At 38.3% G+C, this 15797-nt stretch overlaps 1 protein-coding gene across 1 annotated transcript in view; it reads left to right on the top strand.

Moving 5' to 3' along the window:
* Positions 1–15797, top strand: part of LOC149226454 (uncharacterized) — a 513224-nt gene that overhangs the window by 367200 nt on the left and 130227 nt on the right. Inside the window, exons 13-14 of the mRNA XM_089377495.1 lie at positions 11197–11309; positions 11675–11751. Coding sequence (XP_089233621.1) covers positions 11197–11309; positions 11675–11751 — 190 coding nt within the window. The remainder of the gene's footprint in view (positions 1–11196; positions 11310–11674; positions 11752–15797) is intronic.

Here is a 15797-nt window from a genome sequence, read left to right as displayed (position 1 = left end):
TGTTAAGATGGCAGCTCAGTGACAAATTCCAACCATGGGATGAGATTCCTCTTTTCGAGAGGACCACTTTTGCCTATTGAAGTGCTCAATTTGGAGAAGGGAAAGTGTATTTTTGAATTAAAGCTCACATGTGCATATTTGATCAGGGCGACCCTAAAGCAAATTGGACACCATTGGAAGGCTATAAATAAAAGTGACCTCAACCTCATTTGGACATGATCATGAGACATTATTCTATTCTCTTCTTTGGTTTGGCTCACATAGGTTTTAGGCAAGTTCGCAGACATTGGTTGGCACAGGTTCGAAATTGCAGGGTTTGAAGCTCACATCTCTGTTTTTAGGGTTTTGCGTCTCAGCCGCAGGCATGTCATGGAGAAATTTCGATTGCAGTCGCAGGCATGTCATGGAGAAATTTTGATTGAAGCCTTTCAGCCACATGCATGACACATCTTCCTTGCGACTGGGACGTAAAGGTTGAATTTTTCAGTTGAAGTTGACTGAAGATTTCGCTAGTTGACCGCAAAGTTTGGGAGCTGACCTTAATCAGTAACAGTTGATCACATGTTTTTGAATTTGGGTTTTCAATTATTGGCATGGTTGGGTTCATCTCATGGATATTGACAAATTGATTTTGCTGGATAGGTTTATGATGAAAACTATGGGTCATTGTACTCTCTCTTTATTGAATCATTCAATGACAATCTAATAAGAAAAAGAATTTTAAAAGGTTTCCCCCGTATTGGCTTTTTCCCTGGTCTCTGACCAATCCTGGTGTCTCTATGTGTGAATGCTTTTCTTCTATTGTTACTTTATGTTCTGCTGCATTGATGATGATGTTGTTCTCTCTATATAATTGCATATGTTGCTAAATAATGTTGTAAATCTGAATAATGACATGATCCTATGGGGTGAAATTAATATGCAAATGTTGAAATGCAATTATCAAAGCAAAGAATAATATAGCCCTAAGAAAAATTAACAGTCTCCTCAAAGGAGCAGGTAGGACAAGGACAGTTAGAGGGTGAGACTAGGAGGCACTTTTGCTAGTGGAGGCTTGGCTTTAGGTATCAGGGGCCTGAGAAGGAGGTTGAGCATGAGGCTAAGGGCATGCAGGGTTGTGAGGAACACGTAGATATACTTAGAGTGATGCAGGATTCACCCTTGTTGGAGATTCCTTTGATAGCTCAAACTAACACCTAGGGGGAGAGTATAGAGCATACAACCCATAGGGTCATCCATTGATGGGGTGCCAGGAGACACAGATGTATCCACCATTGATGAGTTGCCAAGAGACACTAAGTTATCCACCATTGATGAGGTGCCAGGAGATACAATGGTATTAGATAATGGCCGCCCACAACAGTTTCATCAGTTCGTGACTGACGTTCTAGCATTGAAAAGGAAGGGCACGAAAGTGCGAGAGGCCATTTTGCAGTAGAACGAGGCGCTGGAGGGCATGAGAGTGGTTTGTGCCGAGTCAACGACCAAACTGACTCATGTTGGGGAATGGTTGGATTCCCTAATGGTAGAACTATAGTGCACATTGGAGCATCAATGCAACCCTCTTCAAACATACATAGATGTGACTTGTAGCACTAGTAGGTTACCTCTGCACGTTGGTGAGAGAGAGGCCACATCACCTAAACAGATTTTATGTGACGACCAAATCAGTGAGATGAGACGACATGAGCTACGCAAGCGGCAACATGTTGAAGAATATAACTAGGTTTGATCTTCATAATTGTATTTGAGTCATAATGAAATGTATTTATCAAAAGAAAGAAAAATATTTTTTTTGTTATTATTATTATGACTTATTAAAGCATGGGTTTTATGCTTGGGTCATCATGTTTTAGGTCAAAGCCCCCATTGAGTACTTCTAGGTTTTGTCTTGAGTCATCAGAGTCATTGTCCATTTAAAGAGACCCTTCTTGGGCTTTTGAATCATGTAAAAAGAATTAATAGAGTAAAATAAGTCATTTGTCACCTCCACACCAAGTTGGCCCTTACTTGATCAAGTCGGCCTACATGAAGGTAATTCGAACTCTAGAAAATGGTATATATACAAGCATTTTGATTCATTTGGAGCGCACTCTTACACAAGTTCAATATCCAAGAAGAAGAAGCAGAAAAAGTGTGAAGTTGCCAAAGGGGGAGATTTGCTAGAAAAGGAAAATCGAAGTTTTCTGGGTTGTCTCTCTCTCACACGCGTGGATTTACTGGGCTATTTACTAGGTCAAAATTCTGCTACCGGGAAGGTCGAAATTATGGATTCTTCTGCATCAAAGTTACTATTGGGTCAAGGTTATTACTAGGTTGATGTTCAGTTGCTGGGGAAGTTGAAATTCTACTGCTGCAAGATCGAAGTGCTAGGTTGAAGTTTTTGTTGGAAGGTTATGATCTAAAGAAGAAAGGAAGGGCTGACTTGGTGATTGGAGGAAGCTTGTGTCTTGGTCAAGGAATCTTGGATCGTCTCGTGAAACTATTAAAGGAAGAGTTGTTGACTAGGATTTCCCCTAGATAAGGGTTTTTCCCTGGCTATCCACCTACATTTGGTGTCTGTGATCTTCGTGTTATTGTTTTGGTAATTGCTTGATGAACTACATTAAAGAAGAACATAAGAAAGTTAATAAGAACATAAGAATATCACAAGTAATTATCAACATAAAGAAAATCTTTCTACATGAAGGAGAATAAGGAGTTTTAAGAAGTTTGAATAAAGGGTCATCAAGGAAAAGGATCATATAAGAAGTCAAGCCTACCATCTTCAAGAACAATGTCTAACTCAATGAAGGGAGAAAACAAATTAGAAGGAGCATCCAATTACAGGGCATGGAAAAAGAGGATAGATCTCATCCTCGAGAAGAATAAAGTCTTGGATTTAGTCAAAGGAAAAGTAAAGAAGCCTACAAATGAGTCAAGTGATGCAGAAAAGGAAAAGTTTAGAGAAACAAAGATATTGGCCATGACACTAATGGTGGATGGAATAAAGGATAACCTCATCCCATATATATCCAACATAGATTCTGCTCAAGAGATGTATGAGGCATTATCCAAATTATTCACAATCAAGAATCTTGGTCAAATAGCAAGTCTTAAGAATGAACTGAGAACAATAAATATGACAAAGGAAGACACTGTGGCATCCTTCTTTGTAAGAATAGCTAGAATCAAAGATGAACTCCAGGCAATCGATGAGATAGTACCTGAAAAGGAGCTTGTAATCACTACACTTCTAGGATTACCAACATCTTGGAGTTCCTTTTCATCAGGTCTCAACAGTTGGAAGGAAACTCCTACATTCGAACAATTATGGAATGCATGTAGTCAAGAAGAAGTCATAATTTCATTAGTGAGCAATAAAGAGAATGAAGAGGAGAAAGTTTCAAATGCCTATTCCACTCATCACAAGAACAAAGGAACCTTCAAGAAGTCTAAAGGGCCTAGAAGGAAGATAGACCTATCCAAAATTGAATGTTACAATTGTCACAAGATGGGTCACTATAGAAGCGATTGTCCTGAGAATCCGAGGAATAGAAAGAGAAATAGGGATCAAGCAAATGTTTCCGATGAAGGACCACCAAAGAAGAACAAGAAGGAAGAATTCAAAGTCAAAGACTTATTTTCTAGGGACTCTTAGAGACTCTATCCTTCTACTCTAAAGTTTTTGAATTGTTTTGTATTTTGATTTTTAGTACTTATAGGTTTAACATGCTTTGGAAAAACATTGTTGAATTGTTTTGTTAAAGTTATAGGTATCCCTTGAGATTGGATTAAGAGGGATCCCTCACCATTTCTCCAAAGATAAGTGAGGGATCCCTCACCATTTCTCCAAAGATAAGTATCTTATTCCTTGTATTATCTTTTATATTTGGTTTTCCTTTTCTTATCTAAATGTGTTTGTATTAGATGCTAATATCATTTCTTTTTATATTTTCCTTGTTTAGGAAAAGCTTGCTGATATGCTCAAGGACTATTGAGAAGATCTCACAAGACAAAGCATTGGAATTGATGTCCTATAAAGTTTGTCTAGAAAACAACTCAAAAGGTATGTTTTAGATCACAAGTTTTGTTCTCTTCAACGTATATTCATTTAAATCTGCTTTAGATTACTAACAAGTGTTATGTCTAGGACCTTTGAATCATAAAGATTCTTGTTTGGGTGATTAATCACTAGATTCAATCTACTCTCATTAAAATCATTATGTCTATGGAACCCTAAAAGGTTCTCTATAAAACCCTCACCAAAGGGTATGTCAATGATAATGTGAAAACCCTAGTCTACTTAGGGTTATTGATGAAATCTAGAAAATACTATTCTTTTGATGTTTTGGGTTTTGATGGTAATGTCGTTTTTGGAATCTTAGTATTATTATGGAAACCCTACTCCTTTAAGGTCGTGCATTCCTAGACCTTGAGGTTTTGGTAAATTAGGGTTTATGAGTAAAATCCTTATGTATCAAGGATAAGATCCTAGGAAATGAAACCCTAGGTGTATGTTTGTCCGTCTGATCAAAACCCTAGCCTAATCAATATCATTATATGTCTGACTTTAAATGTATTGATATTTGTGTCTTGGGTTTGTCCAATATATGTTGTGGTATGCTTATGCATGATTATCCTAGATATGTATATGTGCTAACCTATTTGATGATAAGTTCTAGGGTTTGTAACTAAGCCCTAGTCAAAGTTTGATATTTTAGGATATGGTGATAGTGTTTCCATTATGATGATAAAATCTAGGGTTTACAACAAATCCTAGTCGAAGTTGGTCATATCATTGAAACCTTAGATTGTGTTTTACTTGGTTTTATTTGTTGACATCTAAAGGCTTAGTGTCTCATGTATGGAATCTACGGTTTGCATTAAATCCTAGTAAAAGTCTAACTTATGAATTCTAAAGTTGTTGGATGCATTATAGAACTATACTTGTTTGGATTGTTTCTAAGGTTTGAAATATATTATAGTAGAGTATGTCATATCTATGGAAGAAATATTGAGACCCTAGAAATAATGAGACTGATATGATCTAGGGGTTATAACCTAACTCGAGTAAGAAGTTGAAGTTTAAAAGTATGTGTCTCTTGTTATGAGCCTAACTAAGTTTAGGTATTTGATGTCTAAAGTCTAATGCTTCCATTATTCTGATATAGTTAACTCCATGCTTCTACATATGTATTTTGATTGTACTTGCTATCTAAGTTGTGCAGATACATAATCTTCAAGATGCTGAAGATATTCGTTAGTAAAGTTGATTTGGTTGATAAGCATGATAAAGGAAGTTATATGAATGATGGTGATCAAGATGACTTTGATAAGAAGGATGGGAGCTATGAAAGATTCTTCAATGTCATAGAAAGAAGTTTATCTCCCTAATTTAAGAGGGAGCCTAGATAAAAGAATGAAGGATATCTCCCCAGTTGAGAGGGAAGGCATATTATAGTCATGATGAGTACCTTGAAGAAGAAATTGGAGAATGTATATTGAGGTGTTGCTGAAAGTAGGAAGGCAAGATCAGGTTGTAGAATATGTTGTTGCATGTGATGTAGGAAAGGAAGTTGTATGATTGAGGAATCTTTTATCTAAGTCCTATTGTGATAAAGTGTAAGGCAACATATGGAAGACCCCAAAGGTTTGTGTTTACTTATGTATTTGAAACATTGTTACTGATTGGGGTTTGCATAGACAAATCTCTTGAAGTTTTGAAAGTGTGCTTGATGTTACTGATCCTTTTGATCAGGGGAGGTTTGATGTGTTGAGGCATGGTGTATGCCTGGGAGGACATTTGGCCGGTCTGTGTGTTGATGTCTAGTTCCCGAAGTAGGGAGGGTGGCATTGGTCATAAAACTCTGACCTTGTATTATGCACTTAGTTCCCTAGGTTGATGGTTAGTAAGTAAGCCTAATGGTACCTAGAGAGGTTGAAAGCTTTAGTCCATCTTAGTCCCAACCGGATAGATTGTCCTAGTTAGGAATCTAGTCTGTGGCACTGTGAGTGCCTAAACTCTTCATGGTTCATGTGTTTTGAGATCTTCCATGTACTTGTATGTATGAATACCTCCCTAGTTAAGAGGGAGTGTTGAAGAATGTAACTAGGTTCAGTCTTCATAATTGTATTTGAGTCATAATGAAATGTATTTATCAAACGAAAGAAAAATATTTTTTTTTTTATTATTATTATGACTAATTAAAGAATGGGTTTCATGCTTGGGTCATCATGTTTTAGGTCAAAGTCCCCACTGAGGACTTCTAGGTTTTGTGTTGAGTCATTAGAGTCATTGTCCATTTAAAGAGACCCTTCTTGGGCTTTTGAATCATGTAAAAATAATTAATATTGAGGAAAATAAGTCATTTGTCACCTCCACACCAAGTTGGCCCTTACTTGATCAAGTTGGCCTATGTGAAGGTAATTCGAACTCTAGAAAAGGGTATATATACAAGCAATTCGATTCATTTGAGCACACTCTCACACAAGTTCGATATCCAAGAAGAAGAAGTAGAAAAAGTGCGAAGTTGTAGAAGAAGGAGGAGATTTGTTGGAAAAGGAAAATCAAAGTTTTTTGAGTTGTCTCTCTCTCACAAGTGTGGATTTACTGGGCTATTTATTGGGTCGAAATTCTGTTGCTTGGAAGGTCAAAATTCTGGATTCTTCTGGGTCGAAATTACTGTTGGGTCGAAGTTACATCTAGGTCAAAGTTACTACTGGGTCGAAGTTCAGTCGTTGAGGAAGTCAAAATTTTACTGTTTCAAGTCGAAGTGCTAGGTCGAAGTTGTTGCTGGAAGGTTATCATCTAAAGAAGAAAGGAAGGGTTGACTTGGTGATTGGAGGAAGTATGTGCCTTGGTCAAGGAGCCTTGAATCATCTCATGAAACTATTAAAGGAAATGTTATTGAATGGGTTTTCCCTTAGATAGGGGTTTTGCCCTGGCTTTCCGCCTACATCTGCTGTTTGTGAACTTCATGTTATTGTTTTGGTAATTGCTTAATGAAGTAAAGTAATAGACAAACATAAGAATATCACAAGTAATTATCAACATAAAGAAAATCATTTCGCCTTTCTGATTTTCCAACACAATATTCATAGGATGGGGGTCTAGCTCCGTGTATGGGAGTTTGTGCTTTCGATCCTTCCCTTGGGGTTGGATGGCAAGAGATTCTAAATTGGTACCCGGTGGGGTGGGTTAGACATATGGAGTTGATCAGACCAGAATGAGGGTCAACAAGCACATTTAGGCATTGGGGATACTGGAGGCCTAGGTTGGCATTGGGACCCAGGTGGGACTGCCTATCATTTACCAAATATGTTGGTTGACTACAACATTAGTGGTGTAGTTGACCTAGTGGTTAAGCGCACACATTCGCCAGAGGAGTTTTAGTCAACACCAGTGGCTAGTGAATTTATGTACAGACTCCCTAGCTCGTTGTGGTATGATGGTTGTACATGGGATCACAGGATGATCTATACTTTGGAAAGAGTTTTTCAGAGGAGGTTTCATTGGCAGGTCACCAGATAGTGCCTTGTTTGGGGCCAAGGACTCTCCACAGTTAGTTGGGACTTAGTGGTCACTGAGGAGCAGCACAATGGTAGCATCACCACTTGTACATAGGGGGATTAGCCTCTCATGTCTCTCAGGGAGGATTTGGAGGCGAGGCCCATGCATTAGAGGGTACGACAATGTGACAGTGGAGGTGGCGATACTGGTAGGTTGCGGGCTGATGCATACTATTACCCACCACTTTGTGGGTGATACTCCCTGGAAAAATGTTTTCTCCATGATGAGCCTCAGCCGACAACCAACAACCCCTTGATGCCTCCTACTAACTCATTGTGCCATTTCTTTGCCACCTGAGCCAGCCATGTGGTCCCTCACCCACCTGTATTGATTGTATGTTTGAAGGTGGGCCTCTCGAAGCTAAAGGTATGTCTTGTCATTTGTTAATTGAGTATTGGGTTTACTTATCATGGATACTTATGGGTATGGATTGATGGGGGGATTTGGCGGAAAGAGTGGGCTTAGTTTGTACTCTTGTCTCCTTGATCTCTTTTGGTTGTTACCCTTGGGTCTTAATCCTGTGGGATCTCTTTTATTGACCATTTGGTTCTAGGGTGGTACTACTTGAGAAACCCCAACTTTGGGTGCGTGGTCCCGCTCCTTTACCCGCATATATTACTCCCTTTGCACTCACTAGACCCCATTCATCATTTCTCTCACCTGGGTCCACGTAGGGCTAGCCTCCCTATTCGCTTGCGCCCCCACCTTGGGTCAGGTCTAGAATGATGCCCCAGAGGTTGAAGCAATAAAAAAAGAAGAAAAAGCATAATTGGCCACATTTAATAGGAAATTGTACCACAAAATGCAAAAAATGGTCGAGACAAAAATAACTAGCACGTGGGAAAAAACCATTACATGAGCTCTACCCCAATCATTGGCCATCACCCTAGTTCCATAGGTCCTAGATGAGCCTCACTTTATAATTCAGGAACCCATGATTGTCCCAATTGCTAGAAGGCAATGAACCGCCCTACCTAAAAGGGGGTAATCACTGCTATATCTTACACATCATGCTCTTGTGCTTTGAGCCCCGAGAAGTTAATTAAAGAAAATTAATAAAAGACAAAAGGTATATGAAGAAGGGTGGAAAAATCAAGGTCGGGGCACCTCATGTACCACTATTACTCCCTCCTATACGTTACATACCCAAGCGGGGGCTTCCCCTTATCTAGCTACACCTATGCCCTACTATGTGGGCCAAAATTGCTCCTCTCATTCCCTATTCCATTCCACTAATTTGTCACTTTCCACCCCCATTAGAGGGATGTACCTTGGACATACTATCCCCTTTAAGGGCTGAAACCACCTAATAAGTTACATGGCTTGAGGACAAGCAATTTTTTTGGGGGAAGGACTATAATGTTCCCAATTTTTGTGAGTGCAAAATTCACTAAGGAGTTTTGCCAATTTTTGGTGATATTAAATAAAAAGGAGAAAATATTATTTTGTGGGAGAAAACTGGAAATTATTATTTTAATGAAGAATGACAACAAAGTAATATTTTATTAGTGGAAGGTGGGGACCACCAAGGGAGAGGGCTAGCAATTATAAATAGAGCTTGGAGGCCTCCATTTGGTATCTTTTGATTATTTGACAATTTAACACTAGTTCTCTTGAGCTGCTTAGCCAAGACAACCCATGTTGTTCAACACAAGGGATTTCCGAGCAAGAATTCCACGCTTGACCACCAAGGGAGAGGGCTAGAAATTATAAATAGAGATTAGAGGCCTCCATATGGTATCTTTTGATTATTTGACAATTTAACACTAGTTCTTTGAGTTGCTTAGAACAAGACAACCCGTGTTTTTCAGCGCACGAAATTTCCGAGCAAGAATTCCACCCTTATTTCAGAGAATTTCGAGTCTCCCTAGTGAGACAATTTGGGGAGCTCAAGTCAAAGCTTCCATTGGACATCATTGCAAGAGTTTATTCAATAGTGCACATTTCTTGAGCACAGAGGTATTTTTGTGGGGCACATTATGGGAGCACCCATAGGTTTGAGGCACCAAGCTTTTGTAAGGAATTTTCTTATTGTTAGACTGGAGTTTGGACAACAATTCGCCGAGCTATATTGGAGGCTATTAATTGGGTCGATTTTTCTATTTTTTGGCCGGGGCGTAGACGCTATTTGACCAAGTGTTGCGCATGGGTTTAAAGAAGTGGAGCTGGGAGAGATAAGGATTGGAGATAGGAGGTATTTCTTAGGTGGTGAATTTAGTCGGAGTTGGAAGAAATTTCCTGTGGTAGATTTGGGCATAATTCAGTAGTATCAAATTTATGGGGAGTTTTCTGGGCATATTGGGCAGTTCACACTTGTTGGGGGTCACCAGGGGTTGGCGGATTCAACCCAAACCCTTTCTAGGTTTTTGTGGGTTTATTGAGAGGAGTCTCTGACTAATTTTATAGAATTTTGCAGGTGATATTCGTGCCCCAAATCCTCATTCTTATAGAAAGAAGTATTGTTGATTAGCTGGGAAATTTACATCACTTTGTCGGTTCAATTTTGGTTTGGAGTTGGGCCAAACCCTTTCTGGGTATTTTTGAGTATGAGGAGTGGAGCCCGTGGCTGAAATTTCAGGGTGATCCAGGCATTCATCAGAGCAGATCCTTCAGTGCCATTTTAACAGCAACAACAATAATTTCCTTGGTAGTGTGTAGTACCAGTTTGGACCAGTATTTCCTGCAGATCAGAGTTGTCTCACTTGGGTTTTGCATAGCTTGCAGTAGCAGGCCCAAGTTCCATTTTCCTTACTCTTTGTATTCATCATTCTCGAGATTAATAAAATGGCTCAGTGGTTCTACTTTATTTTCCTGGTGCTTTGATATGCTTGTGCAGTATCTGTTTATGGTTGTTGTTCCTTGTACATGTTTCTGTTATTTGCTGTAAATTTTCAATTTGGAATAATACATATAGTGAATAAATATCCTAGGGGTATATGATTGTTCATAATCACTTTCATAAGTCATCAATTGCAGCATCAAAGAAGTATAAATTTTTCCAGTAACCTAGTTGTTGCCTCTAGGGCATAATACAAACAGTCCTACTATCCAAAAGTTACAGAAATTTAGAGTATATTTTACATGCTTCTGTATAGCTTGTGTCTCTATGCGGAGACAATATTTGAGTTTTTGTTGATCATGAGTTGCAGGCCAATTAACCTTTACAAATTATTTTTCAAGAAACTGGTCATGTTAAAAATCAATATTTCTAACTTTCAGAAAACACAAAAGAAACTATGGTTAACGATGTTCCAGAGTTCTATTTGTTCATGACGTTATATCTTTCATGTCCCGTTTTGTGAACTATGAACTCGTGTTCAATGTATGCATGCTTCCTCTGAGATATTATATCTCAAATCCCTAGTAGATCTTTGTGCTGAAACAATAAACCACTTTCTTTCATCAGTATAATCTATTTAATGTATTGTCAATGTTACTTTGAGTTGGTATGGTTAATGTTATTCATGGAAATATTATGAGGTCCATGGTAGCATCCGATTTTCTAGTAATGTGCAAGATTTGATTCTTTGAAATATGTTATCTATTCTTGTGATTGCCACTGGAAGAGTATGTTAAATTACTCAAATTACCTAATATGGATATCTTTTGGCACTAACATTCCTATTTTGCTGGTTGTTCTACAGGTTTGGCACTAACAGTAGATCCCAATTTCAAAACATTTCAAGCAGCCTATCCGTATGTTGTGCGCAGACTCCTTATTGATAATTCAACTCCTATGAGGAAGATACTTCACTCAGTATGTTCTTGCACACCTTGACTGGGTTGTCTCTTTTCATTACTTTGATGTTGTATCATATTTTACTGGCACTCACTTTGGAAGTTGGAGAAAGAACCATTTTATGAGTTGACAGTCATGTCTGAAAATTTTGACAAAACAAATTTTGGAGTCATTATATTAGCTCTGTTTACGGTCTTCCTATAATTATGTGCATTCTCTGAATGGCATACGTTGTTTTAAGATTTAATGTGTTTACATATTATTGACAGGCATTATAAAATCATTGAACGAGTGTTCACTAGTATGACATGCACCTAAGACATATTTGACATTTGCTAATTATGTTCATTTAACTAAGCTTTTGTTCTTGTGACCGACTGCAGCTGGTATTTAATGAAAGGAAGGAATTCCAGTGGTCTAGGCTTGCTTTGTTCATAAAGCTAGGAGAGCAACATGTTAAGTAAGTCTATAGCTACAGTTATAATATTTGTGCATAGTTCTTTTTTGTTTCCATGTTAAACCTTCTAGAAATGTAGAATTTTCGATTCTTCTTAACAACATTAAATATCCAGCATTAGGTTTCACATTTGACAGCCTAGAGTAAGTAGTCATCAACTTATATTATCACTTCCTTTCTTCATTGGCATGCTTATTTGAAGTAAGCATTGCACAGTGACATGTTTCCCATGGTGGGGGCTGCAGCCCCCACGTTTTCCATGCTGTGGGGGGGATGTTTCCACACACCCCTTTTTCGAAGAAACTCAGGAAAATGTCCATGTTCACAAATTCTTTCGAGGAAGCATGCATACACTATAAATGTAAAAATGAAAACGTCAATGTGTTTCCCCAAAAGAGGAGCATCTAGGTACCTCCCACCCCACCTCAAAATGGGGATGCCTAGGCACTTCACTGCCCCCAATTTGTTTCTCCCACACATCCCCATGTGTGTCTCCCTGCTTCCATGCTCCCTGATCCTGGAAACTTTGTGGAACATTGGTTGAAACTACTTGAAAGGCTATACTCTGTGTTCATCCTAGTTCAAAATGTTTCAAAATCATGTTATATAATGTGTAAATATTTGTGTCTATTCATAAAGAGGGCAAGTCCATGGTATAGCCCAAGAACTTGCATTTATTGTCTTACCCTTGCATATTGAAGTTCATGTTTGTGTAGAAGTAATTGACCACAAGTGTATATGTTGGTCTTTTTACCCCCCAAACTAGTAGGTCTCATTAAAGTCTTCACAAGACACTAAGGTGGCAGCACGCAAGACAAGTGCCCATTGTTACCTAGGCACAAGTCTGCAGTCTTTAGGAAATAGTAAATACCTGTGTTGCACGGGTACCCGCACCCGGGGGTGGGGTTCTCGAACCCGTCCCGGGTTCCCGCACCCAAGTACCGGATTCGGGTACGGGTTCTTCCTAGACGAACCCAAAAGAACCGGGTTCTTCCATGAAGAACCGGGTTCTTAAAAAAAAAATTGGGTTCTTTTCCTTTAACGGGTTCTTGGGTTCTTGGGGTGCTTGGGTTCTTGGGTTCTTCGGGTTCTTCGGGTTGGGTTCTTTGGGTTCTTCGGGTTCTTTGGGTTCTTCATAAAAAAAACTATATTAAAAATTTAATTTTCAAATAATTTTTTTTTATTGAAATTTAAAAAATAACTTATAACAAAACCTAAAAAACCCTAAATCAATTCTTGTAAATCAATTTGGAATGAAACATTCTTCCACGGTCCTTACCATCAAAACCTGTGTTGCACGGGTACCCGCACCCGGTTTTTAAAGTTTTTTACAAGTCTTGTTTTTTAAGAATTCTTGTAAATCAAAATGGAATGAAACATTCATTCCCGAGCCAAATAACCATCAAATTATAAACTGTAAATGCACACATACAGGTTCAGACATTTTCGGTCAAATAGAAAGTAGGATTGAGACTAGCCATAAGCTGTAATCAGCTGATGCTGTTAAATGGCGAAGGGCTATTTTGGACAATGGCTAAATTAAGTATCAAAATCTGCAAATTTCTCACAGCATTCTGATAACATCATGTTAAGATTAAAACTAGGAAAATATGCCTAAATCATATATGGTCTCTACAGACTTGTACACCAAGTAATCTCTAAAAACTGCGAAGATGTTTTATGTTTAGATAATTAATATTCAGGCAGAACTTCGCACTCAAAGACAAACTATCCCTCAAGCCATCAGATGGCTGCTGTGCATTTTATTGGGAAACAAAGACTGATAAGCGTGTTTTGTGGAAGGGTAAGGCTCCCACTGTTTTTGGGATTGCTTTACCACAGAGCACACCATGCAGGGGCAGGTGGATGATTAGACATCAAGAAAATTCTAGACCACTATCAGGTTGAGAAGAATCTCCTATGAAAAAATTGTGTTTTTATATGGGAGAGACTAAACATTCAAAGCAAAGTTACAAGCTCAAGCTCCAGCCAGAATGAGCAATTTCAATAAGGAGAGAAGCTGTCTTGAAATTAGAGCAGGAGGCAGAAATGCTAACACTCCTTGGCTGTGTAGGAGGAAGGGTCTGTACGACCACAGCCTGATTCATTGATAGGCATCCTTGCAAATGAACCTAAGCTGCATAGTTATTTTAAAGCCTGTGTGTGACAAAATCTATCCCAAGTTTCACCAAAATAGCTGAGTCTAGCATTTATCCTAGTATGTATTTTGAATTTTCAGTTTTAGTAGTAGCCTTGAGCTCTCTCACATAGCTGTCACAGTGTCATGGTTACACGGAAAAGATTCAAAAGAACAGTTTTTTGGTGATAAATTTTGAAATTTCAATGTCAATGTTGAATGTTCAATGATGTGCATGTTTAAATGATTATCATTAAAGTTTTCTTGTTTAAAGTTGAAAAAATATACAAATTCAAATTTCATATATATTATTAATTATAAATTTATAATTTATAAAATTTAATTATTAAAATTTAATATTATTATATTACCCGACGAACCCACGCACCCTGTTTCCAAAAATGTCGTCCCCGTCCCCGTCCCCGTCCCTGTCCCCGCACCCACGTTTCCTGGCAACATAGGTAAATACCCTCCACCACATGTTAGTATATTAGTGCCTTGTAATACTTCTAGGGTGATGGAGTCAAGGAGCTAATTTTAAAGATCTTGTTGTTATGAAGATGAACATTGGATTGTAGAAAATGCAGACCAGCAAGAAAATATCACTCTCGTTATGGAAAATATGCCTTGAAATGGCACAGAATGAGTGTTAGGAGCCCTTACCAAGTTTGAGATGAATGCCTTGTTGTAGACCTTGGTAAATGGCTGAAAATGAATAATTTTTTTTATGTCCTGCAACTTTAGACCTGCAAAACTGCAAAGAAAACACATAAAGTTGCAAGCTAAACCCTTTTTGGAGTCACCCACTAGCCTATAAATACTCTTTTTAAAGTTAGATCTAAGGGATGAAAATGATTGGGCAATGAATGAATGTCAATAAAATATCCCAACACTAAGAATAAATGAGTAATTTGAAAGATATTGAAATATGAAAATGTTACTCACTAAAAGGGGTTAAATCCACAAGGGATAAAATATCCAGATCTTATTTGATGCAAAATTTTAGTTTCCAGCAAGCTGGAAATTTATTATTCACTTAAAACAATGATAAATTGATGCCAAGAAGAAAGAAAAAGGGAAGAAAGAAAAAGGGCAAGGGTTTATGTGTACTTACCTAGAATATCAAACCCTAGGCAAGGAATATTTTTGACATTGAAGAGCCTAAACATCAAGAGGAATGTATTTGCCACAAAATCTCTTTCTTTGGTGGGCATCCACTTCAATCTTGTCCATAAATTTCTTTGCCTTAGTTGTTTGCCCTAAGGTAAACCCTAGTCTAGTCTTGCTTCAATTTAGGGGCTTGTTTGAGGGTTTCATGTGCCTTGATCTTGTTGATAAGCATTGTTAATTTGTTGTAAACCCTTTCTCCTTGCCTTAACCTTTGGTCATCCCGACACTCAACTTACCAATCGAGCCCTAGGTCTAGTGCCTCATCTTATAGGTCTCTATAAAGAAAGTGAATTGCCTCCTATTGGAGCCTTGAGCCTAAATTGTGCCTTTCTTGTAGAAAGCCTTATTGTGTCACCTTGTACCCTAACCTTAGAATACCCATTAGGTGACCTTCTCACATACTGGGACTCCTCCCATTGGTGAAAATCCATAAAGAGCAAGGGGTTTTGGCTATGGTGACAGTGGGCTATCACCCCATTGCTGTCACTTTTCCTTGTTTTAACTTTGTAGGGTAGCACTCTCCAAGGCCTGCTAGATTTTGCAACAACAGGGACATGCAAGGGTTCCTTTATTATGTGATGGAGCATCAGTTGCTTAGGAACTAAGTGATGGTTAATGATGGTGGTAGAGCTCATCCTAGGCTTTTGCCCACGTGCTAATCAATGTCTTGGCCATCTTTCGCACTTTAACTTTTCTTTTTCTTTTTCTTTTATTGTGGCCATTTGATGCTTTTACTTTTCTT

This window comes from Pinus tabuliformis, chromosome J, assembly GCF_031772625.1.
Source record: "Pinus tabuliformis cultivar Carrire ecotype Pingquan chromosome J, CPIR1, whole genome shotgun sequence".
Lineage (NCBI taxonomy): Eukaryota > Viridiplantae > Streptophyta > Pinopsida > Pinales > Pinaceae > Pinus > Pinus tabuliformis.
Note: the sequence above shows the minus strand (reverse complement) of the source record. Positions and strands in the feature narration are given on the sequence as shown.